Raw genomic sequence first — 22,573 nt, 5'->3', positions numbered from 1 at the left:
TCAAAACGGTGTTGCGACTGCAAGTTCTCCTTAGCCTTGCAATTATTCCGATCCACTTCTTTAATTTTAAACAAATGGATTCCACATGTTTTTCGAAAGTTAAATTCGCGTCTAAAATTACTCCTAGATATTTGTAGGTATTGCACTTCTGAACTGGGCAGTTTTGAATGTTTGTGTTTGCTTTAGTTTCAAAAAAATTCATTACAAAAGTTTTTGACTCGTTTAAATCCAATTTATTTTGATGTAGCCAATGTGAAACTGAATGAATTTCAGTAATTAATTCTTCATAGGTTGGTCTGCTTTTGAAAAGGAGGCTGGTATCATCGGCAAAAAAATACGGAGTGGATAATTTACAAGCGTCCACAAAGTCATTAAAGTACAGTATAAATAATACAGGACCCAGAACAGAACCTTGAAGAACTCCATTTTTTTACTATTAGTTCTTTCGATATTCTATTTTTGCATATAACACACTGTGTTCTTGATTTGAGATATCAAGAAAACCAGCTTAAAACCTGACCCCTAATTCCAAAGTTTTCTAATTTTTTCAACAGCAGCGTGTGATTAACAGTGTCGAATGCCTTTTTCAAATCTAGGAAGACCGTGGTGCTATTGTTCCCTTTTTCTTTTTCCAACCTTATGTTTTCCACTACATTTACGAGTGCATCAACTGTTGATCTCCGATTACGGAAACCAAACTGATTTTCACCAAGAATTTTGAATTTCTCTATGTAGTTGAGAATTTTTATTTTCATAATTTTTTCAAATACTTTTCCAAAAGACGGCAAAATTGAAATTGGTCGATAGTTACTGGCATCAATTTTTGATCCCGTTTTGAAATGCGGTTGGATAGTTGCTCGTTTTAGGCTATTTGGGAAAACTCCGCTCAAAAAAGAATCGTTGATGTAATTAACTAAAAATGGGGCTAAAGTTCTATCAAATCTCTTAATGAAGGTGTTAGTGATCAGATCCACACCATGCGCAAAAGAATTTTGTAGGCTGGCTATTTGTGAAAGCACTTCTACTAAATTTGTTTCATGTAGCATCATAGATTGTTCTTCAGCATAATTAGATGAAGGAAAGCTTATTTGAGGTAATTTGCTTATTATTTCATCTGCAACATTTACAAAATGTTCATTGAAATAATCAGCTATGCTACTGGGGTCATCAGTTAGTTCCAATATTATTGAAAACAAGGTTATAACTCACATCACTTCTTCTGTTCCTGCCTATCAATTTGTTTATGATTTTGTACATTTTCCTTGAGTCCCTACCACAATTTTGAATTTTGTTTTGTATGAAAAGTTTTTTTGTGTCGTTCATGATTTGAGTGCTCTTGCTTTTCAGTTGAAAATATCTATTTTTATCGATGTTGTTTTGTATTCTCAAGCATTTTGTTCTTGCATTGTCTCTCTTCGCAAAAAGATTTTTTATTCGATTTATGACCCATTGAATCCTATTTTTCTTTTGTTTTATTTCAACCAAAGGCTGGTGTTTGTCGACTACAAAAAGTAAACAGTTACCAAATGCGTTGAAAGATTGATCCGTATTGTTGTTCTGAATTATGATTAGATTGTTTTCCAGTTCCTTTTTGTATTTTTCAAACAGTATTTTGTTGTTGAAGGCAGACATACTGCGACGTTTAGATGCTTTTATCTTGGGTTTAATCATACTTTTTGTTAAACTGAAAAATACTGGATAATGATCTGTGATGTCGTAACTGATAGAATTTACTATGCATAGATTTTTGTTGATATTTGTCAAAAATAAATCGAGGGATGATTTTGTTGTCGACGTTTCTCTAGTTATACCCGAATCCATTAGGTTTATACCGTTACTAGAGATAACATCTTCAAATCGCTTTTTTATTGGAGATAGCTGATCTATATTGAAGTCTCCACATATAATAAGATTTTGGTTCGCATCCACCATAGTCTCAAGATAGCTGTCAAATTCAGTCAAGAACTGATTTTTATTGAACCCAGGGGGAACATAGTATGTAATCAAAGTATAGTTTTCTTTATTTGTTCTAATTTTTATACCTAGGCTCTCATCATAGTTCGTTGGAAAGCTATCTAACAGAAGAATATCCTCCCTGCAAAACATGGCTACTCCTCCACCAATTCCCACCCTGTTTTTAGCAATTATTTTCTGATAACCTGATTTATTGAAGTGTTCTTCATGAGAACCCTCTTGTATCCAAGTTTCAACCAGGCAAATCACAGTTGGTAGGGACTCAAATGTTTGCAAAAAAACCTGAAGTTCCTCAAGGTGTTTGTTTAGAGACCGGATATTAACAAGCAAGACTGTGAATGTTAGTTTTTTGATGCATAACTTTTGTTTTGCTGAAATGAAACACCGTACATATTTTGTTTTTTGTTCATTGGTATATCATTTCAATTGTTTGTTGCGTCCATATCAGGCGAAAAAGCATAGGTTCTCTCGTTATTCATGAATGGAGTACCATTTTGTACAGTTTGCAAACTCTTTTGTTGTCTCCTTTGATAATCCGGTAGCTCGCTGATGTCATCAACTGGTTGATATCTTTCACCATCAAAAGCCCATAAGTGTGATTTCTTAATCTTATAGTGAATGTCCAGTTCTCGAGTTTTTTTTCAATGATAACATCCTTTTTCGCCAGTCGTTCATGAATGAAAATAGGATTCCCCATCGAATTTCTCAGACCTCTTAACCATGAAGCACGTTTCAGAATTATGTCCCTTTGTTGCAAATACAAAAATTGAACAATAATAGGCGCAATGTTTCCATTTTTTAGTGAGTGGGCATTCGAGATTCCGTCGGGATTCAAACTAACCTGTAAGATGTTGTTTACTATTTGTAAAATTGGTGCGAGTACATTACCATCAGCTGGGATGTCGATGTTAGTAAAAATAAGAAACGGTCTGTTTTGATATCTTTCTACTGCTGTTAATCGTTTTTCTAACTGATAAATATTGTTTTCTGAAGTAATTTGGTTATTCTCAAGTTTTTTGAGACGATCCGTAAGATTTTGTATGACTAGGTTTTGCTTTGTTACAGTATTTGTAAGTTTTTCAATAATTTGTTTCAGTTCGGAAATATTTCCTGTAGTAAAGTTCTCTTGGTTGGCCATTTTGATAATAAAGCAACGTGAATTTCAAAGATTTTGAATGGCATAAAAAGAGCAAGAAAGAGCAACTGCTTTGTTTCGCTTTGTTTCGTTTTTGTCCTGAAGATTCTAGTAGAAGATTCGCTGTTGCGATTTGAATTTGCCCCAAGGGAGCTAAAGAGTTTGTTCATTTCGTCAAGAGTTGGTCTCTGCGACATATTTTGGTTTGTCAGTGCTTCTGTAATTAGACTTTTCATCAAACGGTAGAAACGTTTGTTACCATCATCTTTACTTGACAAATAAAATTTAAAGTCCGCCTTTTTACAATTACTAATTATGCGATTTGTTTTATTATGTTGTATTTTCAAACAATCCCTGTTTTGCGGCATTCTGTTAGCTAAATATTTTTCAAATAAACTTTTCTTCCTAAGCTATTTTTTAACTCTGTTGTTTACCCAAGATTTACGACCAGATGTTTTATCCAGCTCTCTTCCTCTAAGGGTAATAATAGAGGCAATAATACGTTTTCAGTAATGTTTGACGATTTCAATGAAACTTTTGGTTTTTAATTCGCTTGCAATGAGATTTTTCAGTTTGTAACACGAAATTTCACAGCACAGGTTTTTGCTCTGGTTTCCTTTAGAATGCTCTGAAACAGCACTGATTTAGCTTATTACTGTTGTTAAACGATTAGTCATTACTGTTTTACTATGGCTCTACGGTCTGGGCTGTGACAAAATTAGGCATGCTAATAATTTAATACAATAAGACTTTTTACTGCCCCAGTTGCAATCTTCACTGCAATATTTGTAATGACGCTAACCTTTGAAGTCTAGTACCTACAGTTGAAAGGTTGACATAGATAAACGGAGACATAAAATTGAAAACTAAGAAAAAAGGTTTTTGTTTAAACATAGACCGAATGGCGATAAACAGGGTTAAACAACAATTGTCAAACATTGTTACTCTTTCACATTTTGTGGCTCGGGTTTAATTACTAATTTTGCAGATAAATGTTTTGTATTCGCCTCACCAAAAAAACCGTCGCCGCCGCCGGGTAAACCTAGCAAAAAGTCAGATGAGTTAATTATTAAATGTCAGTCATTTTTCTCGCAGACTTTTGTAAAGTTCAATAATTCTTCAACAGTTCAGCTTTAAAAATAGCCCGGTGAGTATATTCACCTGAAGAAGGTGAGTAAAATTAGCAAAATACTTTTTAATCTTAATTCATTCTCATTTCTGATAAATTGAGCTTGAAAAACAGTTATCTCAACCTAGAGAAAACCTGAATCGGTTTCAAAATAAAGCTTTACTGTGTTTTATCACTTTTGGTACAGTATAAAATTTTAGTTGATCAAACAAAAATTAGGCGAACAAATTTATCCAACTCATTTGCAATCGAAGATTAGCTAGCAATATAAACTAGCATTAAGGCAAGAGAGAAAATTCTTTTGATTTATTTTTTGTTGTTGAAAAAAATTTCGAAAAACGAAGAAACGAAGAGACTGAATCAGGAGCTGTAAATTTCGAGCTGCTTGCTTTTTCACGAGTTCAGTAGCAACAGCAAAACGGAAAGAAAATTTGTTTCATTTTCTAATTTCTTGTAAAAAATTTATAGTTTAATTTCCTCAGTACAGTCCATTGTTATGTACATTTTGGCACACTTAGGGATATCGGATTCCACTGAACAAAATAGTTTTTAGTTATCACTTAATTGCCTTAATCACTATATCACTCCTATTTTCCTTTCAAATCACATACGAGCAACATTCTCATCTCTTTATAGAGCAATATATGCTCAAAGGCGGCAAACATAAAAACGATAAAAGCGATAAAAAATTCGATTTGAAGCATTTTTGCGCATGTATTAAATTTATCCAAAAGATTTTGCTGACTAAAAAGAGTGATATTTCATAATTACATATCAACGAACAGTATTTTTTTAGTCATTATCGAAGACCATTTTGATCAAAACTTATATGACAGACAGCTTTCACCAGAATAAACCTGAGCCATCAACTTGAGCCATCAACTCTTATTCAGGGAGGCGCATTGAGTGACGCCCATAATATAGACATTGTGGCTCATTTTTGCAACTAAACCTAATTATCAAAAAACTACTGAACGTTTTTGTCAAATTTCATTAAGTTGATCAATTTGTCGAAATATTAAAAATGTAACATATCAAGATTTGGCGATCAATCTTACTTAGGATGATAATCGTCAATGTTTAGTAAAACACCCACGCTCGTTCTTAACAAAATAATGATTTTTAGGGCGTAATCTTTCAAGAGGTCTTGTGAGACCTTGCAAAATAAATTTTTCAGATGCAAGATCTGTAGAAAGGCCTCTTTGTTCAGGCGTTTTCCGGATAAGCATATTTTTTTCTAGACGCTTTCAGGATCATCTGAAACTTGCAAGGCCGTAACAAAAAAGGGAAGCTCTTTAATATGCGGTGGCAGATAATATTACGGCTTCGCTGATCCTCAATCTTGTCTCTATTGTCTGCAGTTGAAGCAGCGATAGGCAACTTTGTTTTTATGTTGTTAATATAAAAAATATTCATACCTAATTAGTTTTTATGTTGTTAATATAAAAAATATTCATACCTTTTTTAATGTCTGTTAGAGCTCATTCAAACTCCAATGTGGCCTGTCAGTGTTTGGACTCAGCAACAAAACGACATAAGCAGCCAAAAATTATAATGTATATAAGACTTTTAATGAAAATTTTTATTTTTCATGTCAAAATCATTAGTTACCCGCAAACCAAGAAGAAACACCTGCATATACTCATTGATAAACCATGCTTATTGCAATTAGTATACAACGCCAGAAAAAGAACGAGAAACAGAACCAAAACCAGTCAAAGTGCCGCAAAAAATATCAAAAAATGTCTTGGATAACCGAAAATTGAATATAAATCCAAGTACAACTGTTTTAATTCAATAAACCGCAATGAGGCAAAGAATAGACTTCAGGGTTAATGAAACGCAAAATCTTTAAAATAGCTAAATAATAGGCAAAAGTTTTTTTAATTATCCCCCAAAATTGGGAAGAAAATCATTGTGAAATTTTCAAATGTTTAAAGTAATTTAAAACCTCGAGAACTCCTCGAAAATGACGAAATTTTGAAAAAAGCATATTAAGTTCACACTCTAAGCTTGAAGGTCGTTCCAGTAATACTACTCACACCTCTCTACGATAAATATATCAATCGGCCAAAATTGACTGAAAAAAAGACTGAAAAGACCCAGTTGGGTACATGTTTCCTTCCCCCAAAAGTGGGGTCGGAACAGTAACGTGCTAAATCCAGCAAGAACCTTGCGAGATAGAGAGCAGTAGAAGGACACCTGCGAAGGGTATTATGTAATGTCCCTTCTCTTCTGTTTCATTGAGGACTAGAGACGGCCATTAGTGAGCTCAAAAAAGAGCGCACCTCAATAAGAGGGGAATTTAGCTTCCAACGAAAAAAAACAAAGAGACCCCAATATCCTATGACAATATGGCCAGCTGGATTGTTCATTCACTTTGTTGATTAGCGTCAGTAGACTTCCTGTTGAGTAACTTAATGGATGCCTGATCTAGAACTTTCCAAATTAATCACAACAAGTTCCGTTTGTTAGAACAAAAACATCGGATCTATTCTGTTTGCCCCCCCCCCAGTGTTTTACGCCCCCAAGTTGCAAATCTTATTTTGTTATATAGCAGGTTACTATGTAAAAATAGCACGTGCGCCTTGGGGCGTAAAAAATATAAGCCCACTAAGCTGGGGGCCAAAACAGAATAGATCCAAAACATCTTTCGCGTGATATCCCTTCCATCTTTAGCTTCCCGGGTTGACAAAATGCGACAAAATCGACGCAAGAAACGTCGTTTTTTGTCGAATTTTGTCGATTTCCTCGGTTTTTATGTAGGAACTGTAGATTATTGTCGCTTTGTCGGTATTATCGGTATTTAATGTAAGAAGGGTCGATTAGCGTAGTTTTGTTGGTATTGTCAGTCTCAATTTGTTTTAAATACAAAAAAAGTAGAGTAAAACTAAGTGAATAATGGTCCAGTGGAGGAGAAGGTGGAAAAAACTTAGGGGCGAAGGTTCGAATCCTGACTGACTGCAATTTCTGTAAGATTTTTAAAACGGCAAAAACCGAATATTCTTACGTTTAAATACCGACGAAAACCAATCAAAACGACGAAAAAAAACGTAAGGACTTTATCGGCTTCGGCGAAGTGAAACCCACAAAAACCGACAACTCCTATGTTTGAATCCAACGAAATTCTCAACACGGGTAACTTTAGTTGCTAAACTTTTCCTTAACGAAAGTTTTGAATTATATCTAATCTCCTTTTAAAGCCCATTTGTGGGTCTTTATTTCATCTGGTCATGTAGGTATTTCGAATAATGGTGGTTTAGTCGGCAAAAAATACTATGAAACTACTAAAATGTACTCTTTGTTTCCTTTCTGATAGCATGTAGCCATCGTACGTCAACTATTACATCTCCACTTCATCAATGAGGCTGAAAAGTAGCAAAGTCTCTTTTTCAGATGCTTAGCACAGTAACGGTACCTGTAGCCTGAACGACGTTCTGAAAATTTTGGTGGTTTCGTTTAGTTCAGATATAAATCAGAGAGCAATTTTCGTAGCCCTCCCGGGTGGATCCCATAATTCAAAAAGTTAGAAAATTACAACTTCATATTATGGCGTCTATGAAAAGTTGTGGTCATAGAACTTTCATAAAAGGGAGTTCTATGGAATTAAATTTTAATGAAAATTTTCATTACATCATGAAAAGGAGGGGAAAATATGTTTCAAAAAACTAACTTAAAAAAATGAAAAATTGAGTTTTAAGCGAACAGAGAATTATCCTGTAGCCAGCTGTAGCCAGCTGGCTACAGGATAGAGAGACTTGGGCGTTTCGTTAAGTGTCTTCTAGCTTAGTTTTTAAGTTCCAATTCTTCCAGAATTTTGAAAACTTTGCAGCGGCTGTAAATTTAATCAAAGTATTTTTTAGCTAGCAGTAAAGTACAAAGTTCGATTTCTAATGCTTTTTCTGTTAATGGTAGAATGAGTTGTTTTTGCGAAAATTGAAATTTATGATAAATTCTTGTTCCACAGCAATCAAAATTGTCAATTTCTGGGTCGATAGAAATTTGTTTTAATCGTTTTTTGGTGCATGATTACTTAAAACCTAATTGAATAAACAACATTAGAACAACAATAAACCACGAAAAGGTTGATTGACGACTTAGTGTTTTTGTATAAAAATTGTCCAAAGAAAAAATGTTGTCTGTCATTGGCATTTCGTGTTGAGATGGTCTGGTAAAATGTGACATGTTATGGTAGACCGAAACGATTGAGACAGTTTGACGTAATTCAATTAGTACAGTAATATTAGAAAAAATATGACACAACCTCAGCTTAGGAAGCTTCATTCTTTCCCAGCAGTTTTTCCCTGCAAACCGTGTTTTAGGTAAACCTGTTTTAATTAACAAGCGTCATAAAAATACTTTTTTTTCAACTTTAGATCCTTAATTGGACGTAGCACTGTAAAACATTATGAAATTTAATGACTTTTGTCTTATGACGTTCAACCCTTTATTTTGTAACTGGAAGCAATTCTTGCGGTTTTATAAGCTGAGTCATAATTCATCTAACATTGACACTGCTTGCACGAACATATTCTACAACCCAGTGTTCACAGGCATCTGTGAACCAAAAAATTCAAGGTGAAGTATGAAATAAAATTTGATCAACTTTTTTTGCATTGTTGTGTCCCAAATACAGTTTTTGTCTATTGGTCTAATAAAAGCAATATTTAATTACATAAGACTGAAATTTGCAAAAAAAAAATTAAGAGTTTCTTTCCAAATAGAAAATGTTTTAAATCTTTATCAACATGTACTCCTTATTAACGTTAAAAATATGCTGTCAAAGATTATTCCGTTTTCTTAATGAGATCTTATAAGTAGTATTATGCAACGTAACCAAGTATTTATTCTTAGCAAAAATTTGTTTTTGTTTTTTATGTTTTTACTGATTTTAATAGGTTCTGAATTAATTTTTCCGCAGTTTTCGTCAAAAAGTTTTGGCCATTGAAACAATTCTGCTTTTGATTTTGATCATAACGCTCTGTTAAATTACCCACCAAAAGATTGCGATTTTTAAACTTTATTTATAAGGGTTTGGATAATTGCTTAACTGCCATTTTTTAGTTTTTTTATTGCAAAACTATCTTGAATTTGGGTTTGAAAAATTTGTAGTACCAGAGGTTCAAGAGAATCTTTATCATTCCTGTGAGACATTTGACTCGCATATTGTATAACCATTAAATAAATCTTACTGATATAAGACAATCAACACATTATAGAAAGGAAACCTGTAAACCAGAACTTTCTCGTCAGTTCAAACTATCGAGAAATCAATTCAGCACTTGCGACACAAATTGAAAATAGAACATAACAAGGGCGTTTGCCCATAGTGTTCCGACCCTACTCTAACACAATTTTGACTTAATTGTCTACCAAATCAGGAAGAGAGAATACTTTCAAAAATTCATGAAATGCTCGAAAAAAATAGTGAATTCATTCAAAACAATGTTTTAAAACTAAACTGTTAACAAATCAAATAATCCTTCATTAGAGAGCCAATGTTAATTGCCCTTAAGAAGACTAAGAGACAAGACAAACAACAACAAAACGAAATAAAATCAAAAATTAGGACGAAACTTAATGTTAATCTATTTCTAAACAGAAACTTAATGACAAAGTCAAACTAGCATAAAAAAATTGCAACTAAACATACTGAGTTTTATATCACTGAAAAATATATGAGAACCATTTTTTATTGAGAATAAATAACAAGTAGACAAAAAATGGGGCAATGTTAAAAAACCTTTATGCATTTTGGAAACAAATTTTTTCAAAGTCATGAACACCATTAGCTATCAATTGAAATAGCGAAATGGCTTAATTTATAACTCAAAAAGAAGTTGTTCTGACCTGTTTTTATCCAGAACGTCATACGACTACAAAAAGCCCTTAAAATCATAATCTATTCACAAAAATAAATAATAATTTGAGCCTTTTGCAACGCCACAAATGTGAATTGTGAATTGTCATTATTGTGACAATCCGACATAATGGCAAAAAAGAACCAAACAAATTGGAAAGGGTCAAAACGAGAAAAAAAGTTCTGAGAACTCGTTGTGTTGAAGCGAAAACCAATATTTAAGTAACAAAATTGCAGTGAAGCGTATATTCTTTTTCATTTGACAGACAATGCGACTCATCGCATTCCCAAGGCTACGCTGTAACTTATAATGGATAAAAATAGGCAAAGCTTAAGAAAGCAGTACTTTTTTGAAAACAAATTACTTAAAATCTGTTTTAAAAGAATTACCCAGAGATTTAAAACAACCGAGATAAAATAGTTTGTTACTAGAAGAAACCAATAAGACCGGTCAATCGTGAGCCTAAGTCAAAAGACCACAAAAAGGCAAAAAAAGCAACGAATACAAGCTGAATTTGAATTTTCACGAAAAGTTGCTCGCAAACTCAAGAATTGATTTAAAAATTACTCAGAAAAGACAGTATTTGCATTTTGGGTCTCTGGGGCTCAGCTCAATTGAACATAAATAGAACATCTCATCAATTGAACCTCTGAATGAAGACAGGTTTGTCTTCAATTGGGACAAAAAAAATGCAAAAATGTTTCAACAAGGACAGAGCAATTGATTCCAAATAGAATTGGTGTCAGTTTTCATTGCAAAAACCCACAATGAGACCAGAACCGGCCGCCCTGCTATCGCTGCGCAAATGCAAAAAGACGCCATGGTTTCAGATAATTGCCTAATGAATACTTTGGCAAAAGAAAATCTTAATGTACCAAAAAAGTTTCAGTTTAAGTAAAAATCAATAAATATTGACGATAAAAATTCAAATTGATAGTTTTTGAACACTTTTTGGGGAATCAGAGGTAACAAAAACCATAATCTCAGCAAATGAATATGATTTTTACAAATTTTATGTCTGCACTGCTGGTTAGTTTGTCGAAGTGAGCTAAAAGACATTTATGATGCCATGAAAATATCAAAAAAAAATGAATTTTGGAAACTTAGCCAAAATTTAGTCAAAAAAGAATTGGTTCAAATCATTCAACAACTTCACCAATTTAATACCAATGGTAATATCGTTAACAATTTATTTTCTAATTTTTAGCAAAATTGGTCAAAGATTTAGGAAAAACTTCTGAACAATACCAACAAAACATCGGAAAAACTCAAATTCCAAACAAACTCAAAAATTCCAAAATGTCCTCGGTTTTATCACAGTTTTTAGAGCCATTTTACATTGCTTTTCACTTTTCTGTCTAATTTCAGGCAAAATATATTAAATGCAATGTATGTGCTTTAAAGATTCAACAATTTTTTTTTGTCTGAGTAGGTGTTTGCGTAACTAATTTTTAGTTGATTTTTTCAATAAGTGCTTTTGTTAATATTTTAACTTTTCGTGAAATTTACGAGACTTTTGTTCATCATGCTGTATAGTTACTAAAAAGGTATCGATGCTAATAAGGGTATCATTGAAGATGTAGCAAAACATAATCATACCCAAAAACTTATTTGCTAGCTTGTGTTAATGATTCTCTTCAAACTGATCAAATCCGTTAAAAAACACGAAGCAAGTTTTTCGGTTTTGGCTGTAATTGCTAGTTTTTCTTGTGCTATATTGGGTTTTGTGAGAGATGAAGAATTTCATTGATCGTTTTAGTGTCGTAAACGAACCTTATTGACGGTTTGAGTTATGTGACGCTAATTAAATTCCAGAAAAAAATAGTGAATTTGGAGTACTGACCAGTTTTGTTGTCATTTTTTTGTTGCACTGCCGTTAAATCTTATCATCTAAAGCCATGATAGGTAAATATAACGCATATCTGAATCTATTTTTCTTCAGATACTGGCTAATATTAGATTTGTAACAGAGCTATTTTTGATTTCGTGTGCTTTTGATGTTCTTTTAAGTTTTTTTTCAAGTTTGTTTTTCTTCTGTCATGTTTCCTAGGCTGACTGAAGTGCAATTGGTTTTCTAATGACAAATAGGTCAAAGTTTTTCTCGCCTATTTGATAGCTAATGGTTTTTGAACATAATCTGTATAATATTTATTTTTTTTTCATAAAGTTGCTCTTACTTTTATCTTTCACCGTTGAGTTGTAATTTAACCGGATTAACAAAAAAAATCTAGATGTTTCGCTCTAGATACCACTAAACCAAGCGTGGTTACTCTTATTTGTTTCTGCCTTTCACTATTTTCAACTCGTTTGCTCAAAAATGTCAGTTTTGTTATAACCAATTGTTCTTTTCATGTCTTTTCTTTTATTCTCATCAATGAAATTACTGATAATAATAATAAATTATTTTCGGAACAGACCAACAAAAAATGTATATATTTTTACACTTTTTGTATACACACTTACTGAACCGAGAGAACACCAAAAGGCAGTGTTGCCTCGTCATGTGGTGCCTCATAAAGCCACTGATCAGCCTTTGTATAAAGCATTATTTGGATGATGCATTAAGTTAGTGAGTGTACTTGGTAGCAAATTCTGGCGTCAAAAAGGACTTTTCTTTTTGAAAAGTGTTACTTATTGTCCTACTGGTTGTTACAGGATGCTCGTTCTGTTTTGAAAAATCACGTCAATAGTTTTTTCCAAAGTTTGTTTTTTCCCAAATGTGTCAGTAAAATTTATCGCAGAAATATGAATGCTTATTTTTCAGCATTATTCTTTTTTTCTTACATGTTCGCTTCAATGATTTGATAAACAATTTGTTAGAAAACGTTTAGAAAAAGTTCCACCAGGCAAACATGACACATCGAGATTACTCAGCTTGCGTAACTTCATTGTTAGTTTGATCTGATTTTGCATTCTCAATTTTGATTAGTGAATGCAGAGGTCATTTTTTCACTTCTTGATCAGTTATATATCAAAATTTTTTAATTTAACATCTAATGAAAAATATAGGGCCCACGCATGCTTCATAATAAATAAGGTATTATTAAATTGAAAAATTGAACGGAAATTGATTTTTGGATCTCATTTCATGTTGATTGGTAATAAAAAATATTTACTTCAGAAAATTATTTGTGTTTTATTTTTGATAAAACTGAATTACAGTTGATATCATATCTGTCGCTTTGTTTGCTTGGATTTTGTAGTGAATTAAAAGAAGTTGATTTCACTAATAAAATTCGGTTTTTGTATACACATCTGTATTTTTTGAGGATTTCTAACTGTTTGACAATCAGGGTTGATAATTTCGCTTACGTTTGAGTTTAAGCTGAGTATTTTGTTCCTTTTCACACAAAAATTAAGAAGAAGTATGCTATTTGATTTCCCATGTATAATAATTTCATTTCTGTCTTGCATTTCTGTCGTGGAAAATTTCTGTCACATGGGCCGACAGCGTTTTTATTTGCAACTATAGCTATTCGAATTCTCCGGAATTCAATAGTTTGAATAGTACTTTTGCGCTGTTTTTTTTATATAGTTAGAGTTCACAAATATAGACAACTCAACATTGCAAAGCTGCTTAATCCTTATGCCTTTTGTCAGTTCTTTATAACTCGAGATACAAAATCTGAGTTTAATAAGAAGGCAAGTGAAAAAGACACCTGCAAAATTTTTATATCCCACTAATGGCTCGTTTTTTACTCAGCTTTTTATCCGCTTTTGGCGTTATTCGATAAATTTGATTTAAGTGAAACACATGCATTGGTTATATGAGACTTCATCTAATAAATAATCATTATGGTTTGAAATTTTGGTGCCAACGCAACAGATATGGATTAGGCTGTAAAATATTTTTTAAATTGCAGTGTTTTTTCTTGACTCTGTTTGGCATGAATTGGATATGCTGGTTTTCGTTCTTTTTTGCTACTATTGGAGCTCTGTTACGAATGTTCGGTTTGTATAACAGTAATGCAACCCTTTTGTCATCTATTTTGGTTCAAATTTACAGGTATTGGGCTTAGATTTCGTCAGCACCTAACTTCTGTGTCCCCGAGTCGAGGTTTTTGGTTAATTTTTTGTAAGAAATACGGTGAATGCGATGATTTTTTGTAAGAAATGCGTTGATTGCGATGAAAAAATATTTCACATTTCGCCGCAGTTCTTACAAAAATTCGCCGCGAAATTCACCGCATTTCTTACAAAAGTTCACCGAATTTGCTTTTCAACGTTTACTTAATCTGATTTAAATTCACAAGAAAAACCACAAGAAATTCACCGCCAAACCTCGACCCTGGTCAGCTTCAGACGCATCAAGGTCATTTGAGATGCCTCATAAATTGCACTTCGGTTATATTGCAGTTTATTGTCTCAGGTTGTCTTTTTCTGTTTTTCGGTGGTCATTTTTGGCCAGGACATTCCCAATAGAAACTGCTTTTTCAAGTTTCTTTTTTCCTTTTTGTAATTGAATAATTAAATTATGGTTATTGTTAAGGACCCAACAAACTTTCTTGAGCTTGTCTATGTCCAATTGTTTGTGTTCGAGACAGACGAGTTGGGGGCGTTAGGGAACATTCTGCTTCTGCCTTTGAATCTGAAACATTGCCGACTAAATCGAAGGGGGGGGGGGGCAAACTAAGGGCAATCAAAGGTGCATTATTATCTAGCCTGAAACCGGTTATTATAACTTCTAGAAAATTTTCACTTTTTTAGCTGGTAGCCGTCTCTTGTGAGAATGAAGCTGTTTGCAACAATGTTTGTGTGGATTATTTGTTTGGTGGAGTTGAGAGCACAAAAATTGACCGCAAATGTGGACAGTTTGTGGTTCAGTTTGCAGTCAGCACAACCGCACCTCACACCTGTGGATAATGATGACCGGTTTGTTGTGGCACATGTCACCTTTTCATGGTTATAACCTAACAATTGAAATTATCTTCCGTTCACGCCCTCCCTTCTCATGATGCTTCTTTTCACCAAGAAAAAAATATAAAATCAGGCAAAGAAAATTTGAGAAAACTGAAAAATTGACTAATTGCCATTGTTTTCTACTAGTCTTTGAAGTGACACAGGACATTGGCAAAAATTTTCTATTTTTGTATTTCTTAGCAGAATCAAATCAATTGAAAATTTAAAAAAATGTAGAATGCTTTATGAACTGAGAAAGGAAGTGAAAACTATCTGTTCATCCAGGTTGAGGTGCCATCAAAAGTGACCTCTGATCAGACAAACCAGACCAAAGTGCCAATGATCAGACTGAAGTGCGCTTTAAACACCGTGTGCGCTCGGAGTGCGCTCAAAGTTGTCTCTGATCAGACCTTGCCAGACGGAAATGACCTCTGATCAGACCATTTTCCAGACGATTGTGCAACCATGGCCCAGACCAAACCCAAATCAATGTCTAGAATCAATGTGCGCTTGAAAGTCGCTCCTGATCAGACTATTGTGCGCTCGGAATTACCTCTGATCAGACTCAATTGCGCTCAAATTTGTCTTATCAATGAATGGTTTTCACTATGAACGAATTTCTATAATTTCTAAAAATTGATGTTTGCGGTATTAAATTCAGCTAAGGAAAAACGTATTCTTCTACAAGTATTGTAAAATTGAAAATTAAAACCCAACTGTTGAGAAAAAAAATTAGTACACCATTAGTGGATATTTCTGACAGGATATTTTAGACAGCTTAGATATTCTGGATCATTTTAGACAGCTTTCTATCAGAAATCTAGTGGTCTAAAACTAATAAAAATTTCCTCTTAATGGGGGGGCGGCATTTGCTATCAGCTGGACCCCTTTGATTTTGATCAGAGCCATTAGACTCGAGATGAGTCTCTGATCAGAATGCTATTTTTGTTGCCTCTTGGCAGAGCCAACATCTCTCAGTAAAAATACAAAAAGTCGGATAAAAAATGAGCTCGAAATGGTCTCTGATCAGACCAAATTGCGCTCGAAATCCTCTCTGATCAGAATAATGTGGGCTTGAATCCAGCTCCGATCAGACCAACCCAGAGGGAAATGACCTCTGATGAGACCTTTATCAACCAGAAGTGACCTCTGATCATACTTAAGTGCGCTCGAACCAAATCCCAGACCCCGTAATTTTGGTCTGGAAACATAACGTGTTCGTTGGAATTGGGTATGATCAGAGGTCACTTCCGTCTGGCAGCTCAACCTGGGCAATCTGATTTTATGAAAAAAATATATTCAGTGTTCATACTGCCACAATTTCTAAATATGATTGGATCAATATTGTGAACCGCTGATATTGATCATTTTTCGATGGGTATTTGATTAATTAGTAGTGATTTACTGTGCTACTAATGTCGAGCCAAAAGTAATTTTAATTTCCTTATAGACAGTACTGGCAGCGATTTTTTGCTTGAATTTGGTTCAATTAAACTTTAAATGGTAAGTTATTCTAGTACATATATAATTAAGAGTTATCTTTCAAAAAGTTTGTTCTTATCGGCAAGATGCAATTTGGTTTTATTAGCATTTTCATGGAGCAAAATTGCCCAAGTTAAAGTTTACAGTGATCTGCAGAACGAAATTCAGCAATGCTATCGCAAATTAATACTATTCTACTGTTTCTCTTAGAACATGACAAAAAATGATAACTAATCTCGAGTTGGAATATTAAAAGTATGAATTTAGCACATAGAAGACTAGATCACAGGATAGGCTTGAACAAACAAGTATCTGCGGAACAAATCCTTATCTAATTTTGTTGCACGAACTATAATGCAGGAATTGATTCACAACCGAGGGAATATCAAAAAGATCTAGATTATTTACAAATTGAACCTATTTTAATGTATATGGACTTCAATTATCAAAGTGTACTTACTGTACTTCTTAGCTAGTGTACGTTCAGACGGATTTCAATTATCAAATGTGACAGCGTTAACAAGATTAAGCTCAATTATGTTCCGAGAGAATGAGCACAAATTTTGATGTGATATGAGTTGCATGACCACGAATTTAGTTTGCATAGTTAATGCTTTGGGTAGATTTGAGTACTATCTGAAACATCTATATTTACGTTTCAAAAAGACCGAATGTTTGGGAGGCCTGTTTCAAGAAAGTTTAACCCCCCCTCCCCCAATATTCTTTATGAATTCTTGTTTAGTTATATAGCACACGTTATCTAAAAATATGGCACTAAACCTATGGGGATTAACCCAGGCTGAGGTGCCAGACCGAAAGTCGATATTTCCAGACCGAAATGAACCCGTGAGAGGGCATCGTGCGTTCAAAATTACACGGTAAAAAGAGTAAAAAATCAGTAAATTTTTATGACAAATGTAAATTTTGGAGCGCACGAATTTTTGTTCGGAGCGTACGAAAGTCCCGACATAGGCAATTTTGACCGCCCGAAGGTCTAGAGATAGAGTTTTTGAACGCACGATAGTCTGGATTTGGTTGAATTTGAACAACTCTTTTGCGTGATAAATATACCTATTTTTTAAATATGTTATTGGAAAAAATCGCAAATTTCCGTATGAAAAACTAAATTTTTTCATAGGCTAGCTGTTGCAAAAATTCTCTTTATTTAGACCCAATTTACATTAGGAACACTCCATACTGAATTTGATTCAACATGGACAACCCTTTGGTCCGATATAAACACCTATTTGTTAAACACTTTATTTGAATAAATCGCAAATTTCTGTTTTTCGAAGTTTTTTCCAGACAAACTACACCAAAATTTTTTAGGCTAAATTGGTTCAATTTTAACAATAAGTTGACACGATGGAAATAATTAATTTTTAAAAACCCTCTGCCTCCTTCATCTTCAAGGAATAGCACTGCACCACAGGATGTATTTTTCGGTCTGGTGAACGCACGATGGTCTGGACATGCACGCACCAAAACTTTGGTGCTGGAACGCATGAATTTGATTTGGAGCGCACGATGGTCTGGGAAAGAACGCACGAAAGTCTGGAAATATATACGTTTTTTGTCTGGGTGTCTGGACATATTCCACTTCGAAAGCACGAAGAACGCACTAAAAGTTTTGAACGCACGATAGTCTGGACATAGGCACTTTCCATCTGGGCCGGTTTGGACATAGCCACTTTACGTCTGGAACGGTCTGGACATAGGCTTTTTTCGTCTGGTATGGTCTGGACATAGGCATTTTTCGTCTGGGGTTGTCCGGACATATCGAGTTTCGGTCTGGCACCGCAACCTGGGAAAAGTTATATGGTCATATGCCCGCTAAGTGGTGAAGGGATGCTGCCAGAAAGATTATGGACTTAAATAATTGGATGGACTTGAGTATTTATAGGTGATCAACGAAAAACATCGACATACAGAAAAGAGAACGCTGTTTTTTGGTTAGCGTATAGCTCCAGAATGCTCAACGTTGTCTTATTGCTCAAAATTGCTTATTGCTAATAATGTTGATAGAAATAGTCCGAATGTTTCTTTTCTGATAATCTCACTCATATGGTTGTTCTATTGGCCGCAGCAACGTGATAATCGAAAGTGGTGAAAGGCCACACGACACAGAAATTCCTTACTGTATTGCAATCTTGACCTGTCAATGTTTGTATACAATTCTGTATATAGGCTCGTCTTAATGTCGATACGCCATCACTGAACGATAAAAAAATAAAACGAAAATATTCAAAAGAAATATTATCTTAAAACAAGGTATAAGAAAAAAAAAACTATAAATGTCAATAAAAATATCAACAGAATTATTAAAAATGTCAGACAATTCACCTCCCGTTAGTCTTTTTTGTCAAACTTTATGTAAAGAAAAGTGTTACGTAGATAACAGCTCGGCATGTTGATGGTAAGCAGCATAGAAAATGATACAAGACAACAAAAATGCTCCAAAATTATTGAGGTTACTCGAAAAAAAATCGAATATCATTTAATAGTTTACATGCATTGTTCTTTATCACTTTTGTTTTCATAACCTTGCTTCAGGGTTGATGTTATAAGCGTGAGTGAAAGTTTGTGACAGTAGTTGAGTTCAGTTCTTCAAACGTTTTCACTAATTTCCACACCGTAAATTTTTTTGCTAACTTGAAGACTTGTCACAATTTATCTGAATCTAAATCATTCCACAATTTCAATGTCAATGCTATCCATTTATTACGTAATTGATTTCTGCGATACGAATACTTTTCACAAAGATATTTTTGTTTAAGAGTTGATACTAACTGTCTAATCATTTGAGGTTAATTCGGACTGGTCTATCTTGGCTTAACGGAGACTTCAAAAGTCTTTCAATTTGACAAATACCCCCTCCCCCCCATATCACCCCGGGCAACCCTAAACTTTTAATTTTAATATCACATGCACCATCGTTTAACTCATTTTTTATACAAAATTTTAATTCACAAATATCTCCCAGGAATCTTAAAACATCAATTTTAATTGAGATCAAGTTAAATTTCAGATATACCTCTCCAATCACTCTTAAGCCATCAATTCAAAATGCAATTAATGTTAATTGCGCAAATATCCCCGAGCACTCTTAAGTTACCAGTTTTTTTAGCGAGATAGTGTTTAATTTCAGAATAGATTCCGTTTTTTGTTGTTAAAATAATTCAAATTAATATTAGAATAATATTTCATAACGGTGTCAGGACAGATTACCCAATAGCATTTTACCCAAAGCCATATTACCAACGCCATTTTACCCAACCTGCCAATTTACCCAATGCCACTTTACCCACTGCCATTTTACCCAATGCTATTTTATCCAAAGCCAAAATTCAATAGGTATCCAATAATTGGTATAATCTGAACAATTAGGTACCCGTCAAAAATTAACACGGTAATAAATAGCCAAGTGCGCCTAATTTGAACATAATACTGCTCTCTTCGAGGAAACAGTCATTAATTAACAAAAGATAAGGTAATCGATTGTACTTAATTGAAAATGTACTTAAAATGTGTTAAATAAACATTTCTGAGGCATCATTCTGAGCAAAAGTTTGACAATTATACGCATAGAATGAGTTCAATTAATTAATTAATTGGGGTACGTCCCAGCGACATAAATTGACTTTGATCATTGACGGCAATGATTTTCACAAGAAACAAAATTGAAAACGGATTGGACTGCGCAAACTGGAACTCACACAACTGCAAAATGACTGCCATTACCGCCAACGAGCAAGTATCCGCGAAAAAAGCACAACCACGAAATTTTTACTAGGCACGTTGAAGCGAACCAAATTGAGGGCAAAATGAAGAAAACAGCCAGAACAGATCAGAATCCCGCAAACAATATGATCATTGTCAGCAACCTTCAGCTAATTGTGTCGGACAGTGCAACACAATTGTCCCTGCTGACACAATCAGCAATGAACTGGAGCCTCAATAGGCAAAAAGTAACAGAATATAATAAAACCACCCATAATAGGCTGATATTTCGATATTCCGACACAATTTCATGAGCTCTGTCTGTAAGATACCCGTAAATTAGATAACAAGCGAATGTTATTTTTGGAAACAGAGAAAATCTGAAATCGCCAACAACCAACAACTCTTTATGGCTTTTTGATGTTTTTTAAAATCACCTCTATCCAATTCTACCAGCTATGTACCGTACATATTCAGATTGGAGGCTTTTTCTTCCGTGTATGTATGCGTTGCTCAGTAACAAAAGGGAGATTTCATATAGAAAAGTACTCGTCGACCTGAGTGCGCTCACGTGGGGCGTTGCACCCCATAAAATTCTTCCGCATTTTGAAAAGGCAGCAGTCAAAATGTTTGCTGAACAGTATCCTACAAGCGAAATCAAAGGTTGCTATTTTCACCTTTGTCAAAGTTTCAATAGAGCTAAAAGGCGCATTTTTGACAGTAAAGAGGATGTGTACCAGTAATTGTTTCATCTTTCTTTTCTATTGACTAGCCCCATTGGCTTCCTTGATTTTGACTAGTTTTTCCTATTTTCCCATTTTTTCCCGGGTGGCTTTTTTGGTTTAGCTTTCTGCGATTTTGTCTTCGATGGGAATTGAAATACCACGTAAGCTGGTCAGACTGAGCGAATAAGGGATTAAATGAATTGTACTTGACAAGTAGCGTTCCTTTTGTTTTAAATATTTTATTGCAAGCATTTATTGCAAGCACTCAAAAAACCGAAAAGCTGTGCGAATTTTTAGTGCAATTTGATCTCTTGTTTCCCATTTGTTAATGCATGCTTGACGTCATTTGCTTTGAACTTTGGCAGAGCGATTTTGTTTATGCGGTGTCATTAGCCTTAATCACGTTGCTTTTAACTAGGAAAGAGCATTAATTGCAATCAGATCAAGATAATGGGTAATTCTCAAAATTAGCTACTTTGGGATTGGTTATGTTGGCATTGGGTAAAAGGGCATTGGGTAAAATAGCCTCGGCAAAAATGGCATTGGGTAAAATGGAAGGTTGTGTAAAGTAGGCATTTGGTAAAATGGCATTGGTTAATTTGTCATGTAACCTTTCATAACTGCATGCAATAGCCTTTATAACTATAGAACTCAACAATTAAGATAATTAAGCTTCTAATTAATATCCCATACAATTTGTACGCATATTGTATGTTTGTATTATGTATTGAAAGCAAAGCATAATGCAAAATAAGTTTTACTTGCTCAAAGTCGTGGAATTGGTTGATCATCCGTGAATACTGGCGACGAAGTTCAAGCCTTTTCCACGATCTATTGTTTCTTAAACTCACGATTTGACCAACTAACTTTCAGCGTGGAAAAAAAGCTACCAAAACAAAAAATGTTGACGAAATATTGTCACTTGTTTCCACAAAACGCCTAATCTTTTGAAAAGAGCACGTTCGGACATTCGCCGCGTATTGACGTTATGAACCTAAGAAATATTTTACCTATGTTTTTAGAGCCTTCGATACGAAAAAATCCAGTCAATGGCGCCCCGATAACTCAGTCAGAAATCCATTTTCATCATTCGAGGGATCAAAACGAACAGCAGCAGCCGCTGCTGATGAAAGTAACGCAGGTCCTGTAGTTCCGACTATGAACATTGGAGCCGCGAATGATAAGACGATTCCTACGACTGCTGAGAAACGGGTTCCTGAAATCTTTACAGATCAGGTGACGTCATCAAAGCAGCAAAACCGTCAGTTTTTTGCTTTACTACACCGAATGAGAGAGTGAAATTTGATTTATTTAAGAGCTGAATAACGGAACTTAACGATCAAATCTATTGTCATCTAGTTAACTGTTGAACCAGTTGTAAATCAAAATTATTGGTGCTACAATTATAATATAGCAATACAAGAATTTAACTTGCTGCTTAGATTACTTTTGGTCGCGACTGTAAATGTTAGCAAAACTACAAAGAAAAAAAAGTTACTTAAGATTTTACTTATTGAATAGTGGTTGACTTAATTTGGTTTTCCGGAGTCACAGCCCACTGTTTCTCAGTACCGAATCATTACAAAGCCAGTATATATCGCTGAAAAACAGTCTTGAATCAGTCTATTTAGAGCATAATCCTCGTCAG

The 22,573-nt window shown here is 34.3% G+C and overlaps 1 protein-coding gene across 3 annotated transcripts; it reads left to right on the top strand.

Annotated features, from left to right (window-relative positions):
- Positions 1–3,494: 3,494 nt before the first annotated feature.
- On the top strand, positions 3,495–22,364 carry LOC142353329 (uncharacterized). 3 transcript variants are annotated; one of them, XM_075405561.1, is made up of 3 exons: positions 3,495–3,589; positions 14,807–14,971; positions 21,948–22,364. In XM_075405561.1, the coding sequence occupies exons 2-3, from the start codon at positions 14,829–14,831 to the stop codon at positions 22,222–22,224; spliced, it is 420 nt and encodes a 139-aa protein (XP_075261676.1). In that variant the 5' UTR covers positions 3,495–3,589; positions 14,807–14,828; the 3' UTR covers positions 22,225–22,364. The 3 variants fall into 3 exon arrangements, with proteins under 3 accessions (XP_075261676.1, XP_075261678.1, XP_075261677.1); XM_075405563.1 differs by lacking the exon at positions 3,495–3,589 and adding an exon at positions 4,160–4,279; XM_075405562.1 differs by lacking the exon at positions 3,495–3,589 and adding an exon at positions 8,755–8,816.
- The last annotated feature ends 209 nt before the right edge of the window (positions 22,365–22,573 follow it).

This window comes from Convolutriloba macropyga, chromosome 14, assembly GCF_964194025.1.
Source record: "Convolutriloba macropyga chromosome 14, txConMacr16.3, whole genome shotgun sequence".
NCBI lineage: Eukaryota > Metazoa > Xenacoelomorpha > Acoela > Convolutidae > Convolutriloba > Convolutriloba macropyga.
The sequence above is the reverse complement of the archived record's forward strand: the minus strand, read 5'-3'. Positions and strand labels throughout refer to the sequence as shown.

Coding starts and splice junctions, on each gene's coding strand:
- LOC142353329 (XM_075405561.1), top strand. CDS start 14,829: ATGAAGCTGTTTGCAACAATGTTTGTGTGGATTATTTGTTTGGTGGAG. Junction 14,972..21,947: donor CCTGTGGATAATGATGACCG/GTTTGTTGTGGC, acceptor CTATGTTTTTAG/AGCCTTCGATACGAAAAAAT.